At 38.0% G+C, this 17,251-nt stretch overlaps 1 protein-coding gene across 1 annotated transcript; it reads left to right on the top strand.

The window, feature by feature from the left end:
- The first annotated feature begins 1,134 nt into the window (after nucleotides 1–1,134).
- slc9a6a (solute carrier family 9 member A6a) lies at nucleotides 1,135–15,246 on the top strand. Its single transcript, XM_039813148.1, has 16 exons — nucleotides 1,135–1,429; nucleotides 2,437–2,639; nucleotides 3,067–3,144; nucleotides 3,321–3,397; nucleotides 3,577–3,689; nucleotides 5,288–5,393; nucleotides 7,122–7,263; nucleotides 7,675–7,780; nucleotides 7,959–8,047; nucleotides 8,415–8,528; nucleotides 8,698–8,809; nucleotides 9,881–10,034; nucleotides 10,403–10,433; nucleotides 10,517–10,602; nucleotides 11,700–11,805; nucleotides 12,089–15,246. Exons 1-16 carry the CDS (start codon nucleotides 1,135–1,137, stop codon nucleotides 12,359–12,361), a joined length of 2,085 nt encoding a protein of 694 aa, XP_039669082.1. The 3' UTR covers nucleotides 12,362–15,246.
- Nucleotides 15,247–17,251: the final 2,005 nt, after the last annotated feature.

Here is a 17,251-nt window from a genome sequence, read left to right as displayed (position 1 = left end):
ATTCGGGTACTCCTCGGAAAGTTAACACTTTTCAGCACATATTCCAGCAACCAGTTTGTTCTAATACATGCATGGTTTGGCCGCACATAGACATAAAATTGGACCACGGCAAAGTTCAGTGGACTTTCTATCCATTTTATTTCTATGGTCGCACCCTTTCTCAAAGATCTTTCATACCTTCAAGTAGGCCTATAGCTCTGTTAAACAAGCTGTATCACTTGCATGTTGTTGTACTGTGCTTGACTTTTGATTGTGATGTTGTTATAGTGGAGTATTATGCTGTCTGACATTATAGGGCACTATGTTGTATAACGTCTTTTAACTGCAATGTATTGTGTTGTTATTGTATTTGTCTGACAATTGCCACAGACACAAAACGGATTTCCGAAACATAAACGAAACTAACAAACACTACATTGTATGCCTTAAACTAAAATCAATGAATATTATATTGTATAGAAACAATGACAGACTTTGCTGTATATAAGTTGTATACTTGTTTTTGCATGCTGATTTAAACGATTAATAAGGACTAACATTAACGTTAGTTCAATATGAAATTTACCCACAAGATAACTAGAATTTCCAATATTCAGGAACGTCACATTTATTCCCGTTTGTATTATGTATCGCGAGACTTATTACACATACGAGTTTTGGGGGGAAATAAGTGTCTATGATGAATATATACAATAACTATGTATATGGTTGATACACAAAGATCACTTATTTAGCAAAACTATAGAGCAAAAAAATTTAATTGTACTGTTCAGAGAGTGAGCTTTTTTGGAGATTTCAAAATAAGAGACGTCAGATATGAAATACTCCGTGAAAAACGGCCAAATCAATATGTTTTATTTATCAGATTTCGTATCAATTACACACAATATGTTGCGCTAAGAATTGCCTGTTAGTGTTTATTTAAACCAAGGACATCCTGCAACGGTGCTTTTACTTCGAAATAAACATTGTATACTCTCTGAAAAAAATAGTTTTCACTTCCGGGACGGAATCTATTCCTCTGTTGCTGTCGTCTTTCTGCTCTCTGCTACCCCCAGTTCATGAATCATATTAGCACAAAGTTTGTTTTTATCTACGACGTTCATTGCAGCATTTGACGGCTGAGCAGCCGAAATGGTGTTTAACGTGACTGTCAACAGTGCCTGGAGGGCAACGAGGACGCTGTGGCTGCTTATGCTAGTGAGTCTGTCTGTGAGCATATGTGTTTGCCGAGCATCTTCAATTCAGGAGGAGGACAGTGCCATGGAGAACATCGTTACAGAGAAAAAGGTTGAGGAGAGCCACAGGCAAGACAGCGCGGACCTGCTCATCTTCATAATGCTCCTCACCCTCACCATCCTAACCATCTGGTTGTTCAAACACCGGCGGTTTAGGTTTCTGCACGAAACTGGACTGGCGATGATTTATGGTGAGATGATCCACCGTGATTAAGATACGTCATCAGTGTCTATACTATGATTGTGTAGTGATGATTAGATTTGAAATTATTGCATGTCAATATCCGATTTTATTCTCCAATCCCCGGCAATACAGTTACTATGCTGTTGCGCATTTTAGTACATTTAGCTGTTCTAGGTCGATACCGGCCAACAAGCTTAGTTACGGCGTCATAAACACCTCCCTGATCGGTCTTGAAAATTACATCCAAGCAGCTAAGTTTTTTTTGGGCCCCGTAGCATTAAAAAAAAGCCAGCCCAAAATCTCACTTCTCTACAACTCTGGTCTGGTGACTGGTGAGGCCAACGATAAATGTGCTTGAGATACGTCACGTCGAGCATGCGGCACGATGTGTGATTGACTGTTCCTCTTTCATCCAGACACCTGCATAAACCCTTTCTACACCTAATAGGACAACAAACACCACTCACTGGGCTGTCATTGCTCTTTGGTGGCATTTTTATAGAGTTGACGCCAAAATAATGGTTTGAATGGATAAAAAGTTGCTCATGCGGTAGTAGAAACTAGTCTTTGGAGATATTAATGTATCAACATTAATATCTCCAAAAACTAGTTTCAATATTTGCTAAAACCCCACTACACCCATAGTCCACCCACAGAGGTGTTTTTACTTAATAATCTTAATCTGAAAAGTAACTAAAGATGTCAAATGTAATGGAGTAAAAAGTACTGTATTTACCTCTGAGATGTAGTGGAGTAGAAGTATAAAGTTGCATAAAAATAAGTACTTAAGTAAAGTACATAGAATTTGTCTTTATTTATTTTCCACAAAATAATCTTACTGAAACATTTGATGGTCCTCTGCAACTTTAGGCAGTGCCAGAATCACGAGCACCACCCCTCACTCCTCTGGTGACACCTCCTCATCGATTTTGGCCTCCTTGTTGCAACCATAGACTGCTTACATTAATCATCTCTCACCTCTGTATCATATTCGTCCTGCCTCTTGCCCCCCAGGTGTACTTGTTGGCGTGGTCTTGCGCTATGGCATCCATGTTCCTCGGGACATTAGCAACGTCACAATGAGCTGCCACGTCAATGCCAGCCCCGCCACTCTGCTGCTCAACATCAGTGGGAAATTCTACGAGTACACTCTGAAAGGAGAGATCGGTGCCAACAAGGTGAACGATGTGCAAGAAGATAATGAGATGCTGCGAAAGGTACAGGCCGTCGATCATGTTTAAAATGTTTGATTGTTTAAAATGTGATGTCTGTTAGGTGTTCTGAAGTTTCTATGTCTGTCTACAGGTTTGATGTTTTTCATGTTGCAACTGTAAAATGTAGAGCTGATTAATGAAGCTGATTAAAAAAAATTGTATTAGCCGTAATGTGTTTGGTCTGCCTGCGTATAGAAGCCGTCCTCTTTTTCCATCTTGTCATTTCAGTGTTATAATAAGTTTTTGTCGATTGTCCTGAAAGCTACTTCATGCTGCCCCAGATGTGTTATTTATGATTAATTAACTTATTTAAGTTATCCCATCATCCAAGTATCCATTAAAACAACATTCTCTCTTTTTTTTGTTGAATGCGTAACCTAATTATAGTGATTCAGAATTGTAATATGACGCTGTTTTTGTGTCGACTCAGGTGACCTTTGACCCTGAAGTGTTCTTCAATATTCTCCTTCCACCTATCATCTTCCATGCTGGCTACAGCTTGAAAAGGGTACAGTAGTATTTTGGGCACTCTGTTTCTACTTTTAACTTGTTTGACTCCTGATGAAATAATATCCTCTTTAAATATGAATTGCTAAAATCCACTTATTCCTTCTCATCTTTAGAGATGAATGATAATTAAAGGCACTATGCAGATGATTCATATTTAATTGTTTTGTCTTTCAGAGACACTTTTTCCGTAACATGGGATCCATCCTGGCTTATGCCTTCCTGGGGACAGTTGTTTCCTGTTTTGTTATTGGGTAAGAATATTAATTTGCACACACGACTACATTGTAGACACAATAGTTGCACAAAAGACATCGTACGACAGAGCAGTATTCATATAGGTCAATTACTGTAGTTGTAAAATGCCCTTAATGCCACCAATGTCTGTGTTGTTTATGATGATGTGCAAAACCCCCTGCTGTTCTTCCGTCAGGTTGCTGATGTACGGCTGTGTATTGCTAATGAAGCAGGTGGGACAGCTGGGTGGAGACTTCTTCTTTACTGATTGTCTGTTCTTTGGAGCCATTGTCTCTGCCACAGATCCTGGTACGTTTGCGTTTTCTCAATCTTCAAAGCTTGTCTTGCTTACAAGTTAAACTAATTATAACCTGGATTCACTTCTATCTCTTGAATTGCTCAAAGCTTGTAGTAAACATTCTTGCAAACAGGACACAAGCACAAACAACTCATCATAAAACTAAAGATTTGTCAAATTTGCATACAAGAATAATTTATTCACGCTGGAAACATGACCATCATGTCTGTTACAATCGCTCAAATCTTGGGTGTAGTTTTGAAGGACACTATTTTTCCCACAATACAAAGTCCAACTGATGGTAAAATGTTTAAAAAAAACTGTGGTGAAGCGGGTCAGGGGAAAAGCTTAGAAAACTAAATACTTGGAAAGTATAGTAAGTATAGTAAAGTATTTCAGTTTTAAATATCCTGTGATTTTAAATTCCAAAGTTGCAGTTAGTTTACTTGTCAGTGCAAGTCTTGTATTTCCTATTGCTACGAAGTATAAGTATAGAAAAAAGTAAAGTAAAAAAAAATGTTAATCATCAATATATACTTTTTTTTTATTATTCAATTTTTTATTAGGAACACATGGTGTACATAATATAGCACAACAAATATGCATCTTTTTCTGATTTAAAGAAAAAATAAAATAATATATACGTAGAAAAGAATGGAATGACATACTTAAACATAATTGAAAATCCAGAGAAAATTAATGAGTGAAAGGAAAAAGAAAAATTCCACAAGAAAAAACAACTTGGTTATACAAGTGGACACAATAATTAAAATAGTGGGGAAAAAAAATTATACAGTTAGAATGAAAGAAAGACAAGCTGAAAATATGTACTCATGGAGAAAGATTTAAGTGAACGAACATTTGAGTAGCTTAAACAAAACATTAGGGGGAGGAGAATTTAAAAATAAGATCATCATAAATTAAGTAAAGTCTGATCTAAGTGAGGATATTGATTCAACCCAGGATGCCCAACAATTTTTAAATTGATCTCGTTCAAGTATTACAGTTAAAAAGTGAGCTTCTCCATCACATAAATGTCGTGGATATCCTCAAACCAATCTTCAACCTTCGGTACATCTGTTGTCAATCACTTCCTTGTAAGGGTTTTCTTACTGGATATCAACATAATATTAAACATATACTTGTTTACAAATCCCTTAACAGTTTCTGGTCTCAAACCCAGGTACAGAGTCTCAAACTTGAGTGGGATTACTACCTTTAACACCTTTTCCATAAAGGTTTTAATTTGTTTCCAGTAGACCACAAGTAAAGGGCACTGCCAAAACACATGATTATGATTTGCCTTCTTTTCCCCACAGGACCTCCAGCATGTAATGTTATTGTTCAAGGAAGTCTGTTGTGCTGGCGTTTTTAAAAAATCTCATTAGGTTCTTCCACCCAAATTCTCGCCAGGACAGCACAGATGTGCTTCTCCATTGTTGTCTAGTGAATTTTCCTTCCTTTTCCTATTAATATATACTTTTATGATATTATAGTTTGTATAATACAAAATTGAAACACAGCTCTTGACACCCGCTTCAATCTTGCTCAGTGATGTGTGTCATTACTTGGTTCAGTTCTAATTTAGTGTGTTCCTCTTTGTTCACAGTGACGGTCCTGGCCATCTTCAACGAGCTGCAGGTAGACGTTGATCTGTACGCTTTGCTGTTTGGAGAGAGTGTGCTCAACGATGCAGTGGCTGTGATTCTGTCCTCGTAAGTCGGCTGCATCTATCCCCAACCAGTTTGAATGTGCACTGAGCTGCTAAATTACTCCTGAGAGAAATAGCAAAATTGCAAGTCATGCTTTTGTATCGGTCAGCCTGGACCTTTAAACTAACCTAATCAGCTTCTCATTAACACCATGAGGTGGTCACTAAGCTAACACTCCACATGGGAATGTTATTATTTCCACAGAATTGTAAATTGTTACAGCAGGCACAGTGGAAGGGCCGGAGAGAATCTGACCAGCCCATTGAACGGGTGCACCAAGTAGAGCATGGCATTGTTTGCCTTTTGCGGTGCCTTTGGGACAAACATGACAAATCACCGGACACTTGTTTTTAGACTCTGGCTTATTCAACCAGAGATGCAGAACATTTCATTGTTTATTTACATAGTTTTGCTTTTTGTTTTGGTGAATCAGTGAATAGCATATTTCTGTTATTTAAAAAAACAAAACTGGAATGCTAATAAACAAAATGCCTGGTGATATGTTTTGCGAGTGTGGGGGCTGTGAATGTAGAGGGTGAATATATAGCTTCTCAGTACATTTTATTGCAAAACTACCTCAGCAAAATATTAGAAAATTGCTTTTTCTCACTGACAACTATCCTGCTGAATTTTAACAAATTCTGCTGCGATAAAATCCCTCTCATTCCAGACTCCAGTTTAAAAACTGAATTATTTTCAAAAAACTATTTATTCCAGGTTTGATCAGTAGTATCATCTTGTTCTTTTAAGTACGACTTTATTGGGATGGTTCACTGTTGATGCTCATATACAAGGTGACACAAAGTTGATGTATAAAGTGACAAATTGCATCTTCCTTCATTAAAAACGTACTGTACAGTGCATGGTAGCTGCGACACAGATATGTCAATGAGTTTGTTGTGTTGCTGTCTTTGGCACACTGAAAACACATTTGAATTTTTCTGTCCACACCAATTTCAAAACAGATTTAAAAAATCTCTTTATTTGCACTAACTTCTCTTAGAGGAAGGAAACAGCGCCGTAGTCTTTTTCTTTTTGGCAGAATGTGGTTTTCCACCTTTTAAAAATGGTGTATTTAACAGCATTTAATGCTATGTGGTAAAAAAAGTGACATCATCACATTTAGTATTTTTTTTTATATCTATTGTTCCAACCCTGCTCTAGATTTATGGGAAAATGTGTCCCTTGCAAAAAACCTTGACCTCAGTGGAAATTTTACTGCATACAGTATATGTCAGTCTAAAAGATAGATTACATATCTATACTTATTTTCACACAGCAAAATCACTTGAGTAGACTTCTAAGCAGGCCACGACTTTATAAGTTGAGTATTTACACTGAACTATCCAAATAGAGTCTGAGACTCTTTTGTTCCAACCCACTGACCTCTGCTTTTCTCTTTATCTTAACTTGAATGAGTGAGAGTCTTTTTTTGTGAAAGCCTGCTCTTTATCAGCAGAAGCAAACCTGAAATGTAGCAGGAGACCTTCTATAGTGTGGTGGAATGTGCAGTTTTTGACAAAATTATTTGCCAATAAGAAGACTGTTTTAAAGTACAAGTTAGGCAGTTACATAATATAATACAAATTTTATGCAAAAAAAAACTTGCAAAACTTTATGCAGGCTTTAACATTAGCAAGTTTATATATAACTCTATAAACCTTCAGTCTGCAGTTATTTATCTTAATGTTTGACATGATTTTCCCTCTCTGTACACTTGTGTTATATCAGGTCTATAGTAGCGTACCAGCCACAGGGGGACAACAGTCACACCTTTGAGGTCATGGCGTTGCTGAAGTCTTTCGGCATGTTCCTTGGAGTTTTCAGCGGCTCCTTTGCTCTGGGAGTGGCCACCGGGGTCGTCACTGCGCTCATATCTTTTCTGTCATTTCATTTTTCATATATAAGACATAGCTATTTGTCAAACTTTTCATAATAAGACATAAAATAACATGTAAAATCCATGCATTGTGAGCAGGTTTTGTAAAAAAAAAAATACAACCTTGTTTTTAAAATATTGATGAAAAGGTCAAATAAAAATGAGTCGATAATGGCAGTTGTTTACACAATCCAAAATATTTTAAAATAAAATATGGACAATTTCTCCATTAGAACTCTGCGTTGATTTAACAAAATCCCTTTGCTTTGGAAACAAGTAAAAGTATAGCTCCGCAAAGTCATTTTTTTTTTCAGATTCACCTATAAAATAAACTTTTAGCAGATGTTATAATATGAATTAATTATTTCGGTGTCATTGTTAAACTCCTTGACTTCTTGTCTGTACGTGACCAAGTTCACTAAACTGAGGGATTTCCCGCTGTTGGAGACGGCTCTGTTCTTCCTAATGTCATGGAGCACATTCCTGCTGGCTGAGGCCTGTGGCTTCACAGGTAACACACACACACACACACACACACACACACACACACACACACACACACACACACACACACACACACACACACACACACACACTTGTTTAAACTTAATGTTATTGCTAATAATCTGTGTTTATTAATCTTCTAACTCTTCTGTTTCTGTATCTCTGTCCCTCCTGGTGTGTTGCAGGTGTGGTGGCGGTACTGTTCTGTGGAATCACTCAGGCCCACTACACCTTCAACAACCTGTCTCCTGATTCCCAGGACAGGACTAAACAGGTCAGACCTACACCCCTGCTCATTCTGTTTGTTTTTTCAATGTCTGTGCCTTTATTTTGACAGTAAAAACAGTTAGGCATTCAGCCACCTTCACCGGTCAAGTCCTGATGCATTAAATTACGTCATAATTTTATGATGGAGGAAAACCAAATTTGATAGATTAAAAAAAGATTTGAATGAAAGAGGCATTATTAACGAAAAAAGAATCCAAAACTAAAAATATTTTTTTCCTTTTCAAGTGAAATGAAACAAAATAACATTTATACATGCACTGAAATTAAAATGTTTTGAAAGTTTGATTACAGTCAAAGCCGTGCAAGCCAAGTGTATTTAGCCGTCCGTTGATGTTGTTTTTCTTGTGTTGCAGTTGTTTGAGCTGTTAAATTTCCTGGCAGAGAACTTCATTTTCTCCTACATGGGTCTGGCCCTGTTCACCTTCCAGAACCATGTCTTCAATCCCATGTTCATCGTTGGAGCTTTTGTATCTTTTGCAAAAGGGTGCACACAAAGCTTGATATAACCCACCGTATGATCACAACAGTGGCTATTTTCACTTGCATGTTAGTATCAGCGTAGAAAAGGTTTACAAGTGAGGAGACTTCGCTAGCTCTTTGTTTTGTTGTTCTCTCCTTAACCTTGTTCCCACCCAGGTGGCAGTTTTCCTGGGAAGAGCTGCGAACATCTACCCTCTCTCATTACTTCTTAATCTGGGACGACGCAACAAGATCACATCCAACTTCCAGCACATGATGATGTTTGCGGGTTAGTGATATACCGATAGAGAAGATATTTACCGTGTATATTGTTACCACTGTAAAAAGGTTTGGTTAAAGCTACATTGTGTAAGAATTTCTCCCATCTAGCGGTGAAATTGTATATGACAACCAACTGAATATTACTTTCTAGCCCTTCCCATTCCGAGCGCGTTTTAACTCATACGGTGGCCAAACACGAAATTAGCTCTTAGTATCTCCATCGTTTACACGCAGCTGTTCTAGCCACTCCAATATTAACTTTGGTCTTGTTGCTTTGCCTGTCGCGTTGTCATTTTAATTCTCTTTTTCGCTTCCCTGGCGAGTAATCTCCCCCTGGCATTTGTCACGGTGCCGCTGAGTGTAAGAGGGCGAAAGGCGGAGGTATGTCCCTCTTTGGCGAATGTATTTTAAAGATGGAGGCACAACATCTCTGCCGTCATTCTAGCAACTCGCTCGTATGTATTCTGAATGATTCTAAATGCCAGATTCTACGCTTACGAGAATACTTTGATTAGTTGGTGGAAGTAATTACACATGAATGATAGGGGTTCACGATTCAGAAAATGTCACGATTCGATATTGATTTTTAGACTCAAGATTCGATTCAAAATTGATTTTTGATTTTAAAAAAACATACTCGATTAAGAAAACGATTCACAGTATGTAAATGTAGTTACTTTTCCCATGTGATTGCAGTAGACCTACAATAAAAAAAAAAAAAGCAACACTATGTAACTTTTAGCTGCAGCTGTAGTTCCAATGAGACAACCTGTAGGGGGAGTTGTAGTTGCAATGAGACAACCTGTAGGGCTAAAAGTTACATTGTGTTGCTTTAAAAAATATGAATTGATTTTTGGAATTCTATGAATCAATTTTGAATCAGTAGAGCTTGAATCGTTTTTTTTTGCTAAGAATCAACTCAAATGACACAATGTAGGTTTAAGAATAAGAGAAATGTAGGCCTCATCACTCACTGTGACTCCATTAAAAGATAAACTAACACGGGCTTGATCATTTGTCCTATATAGGAACTTGCATACTTGTTTGTGTGTAACATTCTCCGTGCTGTGCTTTTTAGGACTGCGAGGCGCAATGACCTTCGCCCTGTCCATCAGGGACACTGCGACATACGCCCGTCAGATGATGTTTACCACCACTCTGCTCGTTGTCTTCTTTACTGTTTGGATTTGTGGAGGTGGCACCACCCAGATGCTGTCCTGCCAGCACATACGGTATGCCTCTCCTTCACCCATCAAACCCATTCATGGGTCAAACTGGATTTGCAGTTAGCATTTGTTGAACGCTGGGGGGGTTTGACAAGTCATGGCATTTCAGATAATGTCAGAGGAATTTACTTTTTCAAATGCTTTTATGTCCAGACTTTATGACCCCCATGTTTAACTGGTTCATCCGGTTAAAACTCAAACAACAATCAATGTAAACTTTGGCTCTGCTCTGGTGAACGTTTGAGGCTTTTTACAGTACCCACCTATTCCTGCAACCTTGCTACTCAGGAACTTACTAAACGGAGGAAACATGCTGTTCTTCTCTAACAGTTTATAACTGCAGCTGATTTACATGTGTTTTTTTTCCTTTACAGAGTGGGAGTGGACTCTGATCAAGATAACCCTGTAAGTGTGGCTCTTGTAAACCACTTATTGCTGTAATGTGACTGTAAGAAAACAACTAAACCACATTTTCTGTGTTTGTACAGGTGAGTATCACTGAAGGCTCCGAGAGAAGAAGCACCAAACAAGAAAGTGCCTGGCTTTTCAGAATTTGGTACAACTTTGACCACAAGTATCCTTTGGCAGCAAATGATTAGTTTTATCATTGTTATAAACAACTACTTATTTTTTTTATTTTCTCTGTGCTAGACACATAGATGACCAGCCTCTAAAGAATGCTGCACCTTTGACACAGAAAATATAAAAATATATAACAAACAGCAGAAATCAGTCATAACATACCATAACAAAAAGAGTAATATAATTGAATATTAAAAACTGCAAATACAATGCATCATCTACAAAACCTTTGTAGGTTGGATAAAGGATAAATGAAGGCGAGTGGCCTCAAAAGTGTTCCAGTTAAGTGGTGACTACTGTAGTTAGCAGTGTCAGACAGCAGAGGGAGCACCATGTACAGAGGTTTGTGGTTGATCATTTTTTGATTGAGAAAGGCACAAGATTAACAACATTACACATCACAGATTTAGCCCTTTCTTTTCTTTTCTTTTTTTTCAGCCCCCCTATCCCTTAACACACATACAATGCAAAACATTCCAAAACTAAAACCAAAAAGTGCCCCCCCATGGCGACCGACCCCCCCACCCCGGATCTCTCCCCCCATAAACAAGACTAAAGACTAAAGAAGATCATGCTGCACCCTTTCTTTAATTAAAGTGTATGTTTCACCCCATGCCCGGACAGTTTTAATGCTGCCGCCATGTATTCGGGCCACGGATCACTCCATCGAAACAATTTCAAGAAGTGAGTTGGCCCATTGCTGCCAGGTATTAAGGTATGTGGCGGCTGCCATCTCACGGCCAACATCTTCTTAGCTGCCGTGAGACCAGCCCATAAGATGCGTCTCTGCTGTACAGACAAATTTAAACAGGAGTCGTCATTTAGTAGGAACCATGTACAGAGTCGAAGACAAATGATCTTTTTTATTGGCTTCGTATTATAGGGTCATATAAATTACCTAATTCAATTACTTTAATTTTGATCATTTTGCCCTTTTAACTTTGACAAGAAAGCCAACATTTGTCTATATACACTCAAAGAGCATTCATTAATCACACTTTACAGGAATCTTTGTTTGTCGTGTCTTGCCACTCTCTGTTAGTGCTTGTTCTCTATGAAATATGTCCTTGACTCGAGCCCCCTCTCCAGCTACCTGAAGCCCATCCTGACTCACAGCGGCCCCCCTCTCACAGCCACGCTGCCTCCCTGCTGCGGCCCCCTCGCCCGCTTCCTCACCAGTGCTCAGGCCTATGAGGTCAGTCACTGGTTCATACAGGAGCTATTTTTTGGCTGAACTGTGTTTGTTAAGATGTATCCTGTGTTAACCGATGAAAAAAGTTATTTTGATGAATCATGAGGCACAGATGTCCAGTTTGAAGTTTAAGGTTTTGTTTAACTGGGCAGATGAGGAAATGATAATAATCAATAACCAGAGTTACAAAAAACAAACAAAAAATCTTTATTTAATGTATGAAGTGTGTTAAAGTCACATTTTTATTCCAGTTTGTGTGAGTAACAATCCTCTTCCCTCTCACCAGAATGAGTGCCAGTTGAAGGATGACGACTCTGACCTCATCCTGACAGACGGTGACATCAACCTGACCTACGGCGACATCACAGTCAGTACAGATGCCTCAGGTTCCCACACGAGCGGCGGCCCAGCCTTTGCTGGCGCTGCCACCTCCGATGACTTGGACAGAGAGTTAACGTACGGAGATCACGAGCTGGTGATGAGGGGCACACGCCTGGTGCTGCCCATGGATGACTCTGAGCCGCCCTTTACGGACCCCCACTACCGCTTGCGGATGTGAAGATAGTCTTTTAACGCAGACCCAGACGTACCGTCCGATTCATACCGACCCGAGCCATCGAGCAAAAGACCAGTACCTGACATTCCTTCTTTCACTCCTTCACTTTGTTCACTTTTGCTCTCACCTCATTCTTCTCTCGCTCCCCCCCCTCCCCTCCCCTCCCCGACACACACACACACACACACACACACACACACACACACACACACACACACACACACACACACACACACACACACACACACACACACACACACACACATTTCCTTACTTCCCCTAGTGGCAAATCACTGTCTCTACCTCATTCTCCTCGCTCTACTCGTTTCCACACCTTTCTGGCATCTGCCATAATTGTAATATAGTCTTATTTATTTACTTTTTTTTTAATTCAATTTCACTTAGTTTGGCTTAAAGCTGCGTGTCAGTCACCTTACTGTAGCATTGCACAGAGGTCGAGCAGCATGTGTTAGTGTGTAAATGCAAGTAGCAACGACTAGCTAATTTGTCGATGTACAGTATATCACTAGAGTACTATAACTTTGATTTGCATGCTGAGGATGCTTGGTGTTTTCTTCGTATGGGAGGTTGAGGGCTTTTGTGTTTTGGGTCTGACTTTGAATGTTGCTGCCTTTTCTCTGCCCATCAGAGGCATGCTGACCCAGTGGACAACTTTACTGTACATTTTTGTTACAATCAAGTGCCTGGGAATTGTAATTTTAAGCCTGGCAACCCATACTGGATCAGCTCTTGAAAGCAGAGCCAGTTCAGGATGGGCAATCATGCAGTTGTAGTTTTACTTTGTAAAAAAAGAACAAAATATACAAAAACAACTAAACCGACCCCTCTGTCCATAAGGTAGCAATATACTCAGTGGGTGTTTGGGCTGTTAGTTTGTGCTATTCGCCTGTAAATAGTGTGTAACAATGTGATGTCACTGATGCAGTGTAACCTGGCAGTGAGAGTTGTGGATCTCTCCCAATGACCTTTGACTGTGACATAGAGAGGGACTTTACACCTTATTGTAGAAGCTGATGTCGCTCACGGCAGAAGGAAGGGCTTTTGTTCCAAAAAGGAGATCCAAGTGAGTTTTATCAGAATGAGATTAGTGCCATTTTTGTTCTGCATTTTGACATTTTGTGAAAACTGAATGCAGACAACCTTAAAGTGTTTTGTATTATTTTTGCAACAGAGCTTAATTACTTAAAGCTGAGTCACATTTGTCATACACATTTAGCTTTGTGTGTACAGTTTCTATAACATTCGTGCATTATTGTCGAGACTTTGGATGAAATATTTCGCATTAAATGAACCTGAAGAACACACATAGATACATGAATTTGGCACTAAAGAAGTTTATTGGTCAGAATTAAGAGTATAATTTTGGCAAATCAGAGAATTGATTATCTCTCTTATGATTTTATTAGGGCTGCAGACAATTATTTTTATCATCAATTAATCTGACAGCTATTTTTTGTAGTATAGATCAAATTGATTAATCATTTGATATATACAGTGTAACATGCACATCACAAATATCTTGTTTTGTCTGATCAACAGTTGAAAACCCAAAGATATTCAATTAATATAAAATAAATAAAAAAAAGCATATATTTACATTTGAGAAGCTGGACACGGTGAATGTGAGGCATTTTTGCTTAAAAAATGACTTAAACGATTAGTTGATTATCAAAATTGCTTGTCGATTGAACCATTAAACCACTAAACCATTAATCGACTGATTATTGCAGCCCTGGATTTTATACAAGGAAGTCCATAAAATCAGTGAATAAGACAGGAAAGGCGACCTGATGATTATTCTAATCATTTCATCTCTGATATGAGCAGGATGTTTGCACTGTGGCAGTTCAACATTATGAGAACTGCCAGAATAGAACAACAGTAGTTGTTGAAATGCTGGATGTTTTTCTCTGCTGTACACAACAATGTTCTTGAGGGTTAATGGTTTGATGGTTAAAGAGAAGTATACTAACATTAATTCAGTATATACTAGCTTTAAGATGCATTAAGTCATAAAAAATACTAGTAAAGGGGTACCCATTGATGGATGTGTTACATTTAAACATGTAGTCTTATGTCAGTGTGGGTGCACAAGAAGAACGGAAGAGTTTTGTGAGCTGAGTATAGCAGCGGGTTTAACAGGAAGCGCTGATAGGGTCTCACCATGGCAACGCTGTGTTGATGAGGACAGAAGCCGGAAAACACTCCGAACACGGTGACTTTGTTGAACACCATTGTTTTGCGGTTCATCGTCTTGGTGAACTGAAGAAAAAAATAATTAGGTGTATGCAAAATGGATGCAAGAGGATTATAATATGGTTTCAGAAAAGAGTGAAAGAAAGAGATGATAAAAGACAGAAATGGAAGATGGGTAGTTAGGCCTGTTTGTGTGTGTTTGTGTGTTGGGGACGATACAGAGGTGGAAGGAAGTGCAGGCTTTCCACTGTTTATCTTCTGCTGTGCAGGAACTTCTAATTGAAAGTGTTTACATTGTTTTTTCAATCAGGCATGCCTCTGGACACCACTATGTCCAGGAAATGATTTATTCTTTCCACCATTTTATGCTTTTCATTTGTGCTATTATTGATTTTATTTTGTGAAAGGGAAACGATGAAGTCAAAAATAAAAGTTGAAGAATTTGCACATATCCATTAGGAATGTTTTATTTTTGCTGTAATGTTTTATCTAGCAGCTGCTTTTATATTATTTCCCTTTATGTTTTGGAAGGTCAAAGGAAAAATTAACATCAGTTTGTTAATCATCTTGAATGAATGTTCAGTAGAAGTCAAGTTGGTTCATTGATATTTCTTGTAAATAATTATGTCCACATTGCAGTGGCAGCCGAGATGATTAAAAGTCTTTTCTTACTGCTGTTACATCTCATCACTTCACCATTCAGGTACTTTGTGTCTATGTTTGAATGCTGTTGCCATGACTTCTACAGAGAATGAATCATTTATCTTCAACAGATGGTGGAAACTATATATACAGTGTGTGTGTATATATATATATATATACATATATATATATATATATATATATATATATATATATATATATATATATATATATATATATATATATATATATATATATATATATATATATATATATATATATATATATATATATATATATATATATATATATATATATATATATATATATATATATATATATATATATATGTATGTGTATGTATGTATATATATGTATGTGTATGTATGTATGTTTTGAATGGTGACTTGTGATAGACTTTGATCATTGGAAACCCTTTCTGAAGTAGCTGACCAAAGAGGCCTGCTGTGCTTTGTGTTGTCAGACAGTCCACTATCTTTATACTGCAAACTGTGTGTGTGCGTGTGCGCACAAGAGAGTCTGAGAGGGAGACGTGTTGTCTCTCCTTTCGTCTGTGTTGCAGGTACTGACTGTTACCATCTGTGTAAATATACTCTCACCTGTAGATGTGCGTGCAACGGTCAATAAACAGAAGCCTGTGCTTTTGATTAAAGCTCTCGCTGTAATGGCCTCCTCATTTACCTTGTTTCCTTTTTTATTGGACGTCTGGGTCCATGTGAGAATGCAGCTGTGTCGATCATCCTATCCTCAAGAAATATTAAAGATTAGTGCCAGAAGTGATTTTATTTGAGTTACATAAATCTGGGAATTTAACATTGTGCTAAGAACAGGTTTATAATCTCCATAGCCTTGAAATGTGGCAGGTAGCCCAAGCCTCCAAGCTATTAAAGATGGTCAAATATTCCAGTTGGATAAAGTCAACTTAGACTGGGACTGGCTGGTCAGAGTTGACCTCAAATATATGGGGTGCAGTCGTTTCCAACATGGGGGTACAGCCCCAAAAAAGGGTCACAAGATGAACGTGTAAACCTGTGAGATGATAAGAAGGAAAAGACAATACATACAGTATTTCTTCTCTAAAGAAATGTTGATTATTTTCCAGACTTTTCCGTTTTTTTCTTATGTAACACTGGATAGTTTTATCTCTTCAGGCCTCTAAAAGTCCAATAGAAGCACGGAAAAAAAACTATGCTTAAAAAGTTGGGAATCACTTCCAGTCCAGACCTGTGAATAAAAATGCATGGATTATTCCTTGTTGTAGGTTAACTCTAGGGTAGGGTTTCTGTTATGACCCTGGATGTGTCAAACATTTTCTAGTGTGTGATGTTAGAGCTAAATGACGTCTTCTCATGCTGTCTTTATGGAATAAATACATTTTTTATTCTAAGGAGGCATGTGAAATATGCACCTCGCTCAAATAACTACATTTTATTTTCCCAATTTGATCAAACACCCATCAAGCTTACAAAACATCATGAATTGATCTACCATTTTCCTGTTACTTTTTATTCTCAATAATTAAATACACCAAAAAATACCTAAACTAAAATCTTTTCACTCCCCCCAAAAAACAACTAATTAAATAAAAATAAACACATTTTACTCATCTGTTCAAAATAAAGGGGCAGAGTGGTGTTGGTATGAAAGCCGCACCCTTCCTGCACAGCCAAGACTGATGCTATTTTATTCACCCAGGCACAATTTGTGCCAGATGTCAGGTAACATGTTCCTAATATGGGCACAACTCCCTCCAGTCCGCTCAAGAATGTCTGTATGGTGGAGTTACAGTCCTGAGAGGAAATAGTAGTTTTAAAGAGCCACTTTGCTTTGGCTTGAGTAGACAATTGTCTTTCAGCTGAACTGTAAATCAAGCAAAAAGTCTTACTTGTTGTATAAGACAAATTACACTTTTCTTTTACAATAGCAGATGAAGGTAGATATATGGGGTGGGGGGGTTTGAAAATTGTAATTGCCATGAAAAATTTGTAAAAAACATTTTTTAAACATTGTTTA

This window comes from Perca fluviatilis, chromosome 10 (genome assembly GCF_010015445.1).
Source record: "Perca fluviatilis chromosome 10, GENO_Pfluv_1.0, whole genome shotgun sequence".
Taxonomy (NCBI): Eukaryota; Metazoa; Chordata; class Actinopteri; order Perciformes; family Percidae; genus Perca; species Perca fluviatilis.
This window is presented reverse-complemented; position numbering and strand designations above follow the sequence as displayed.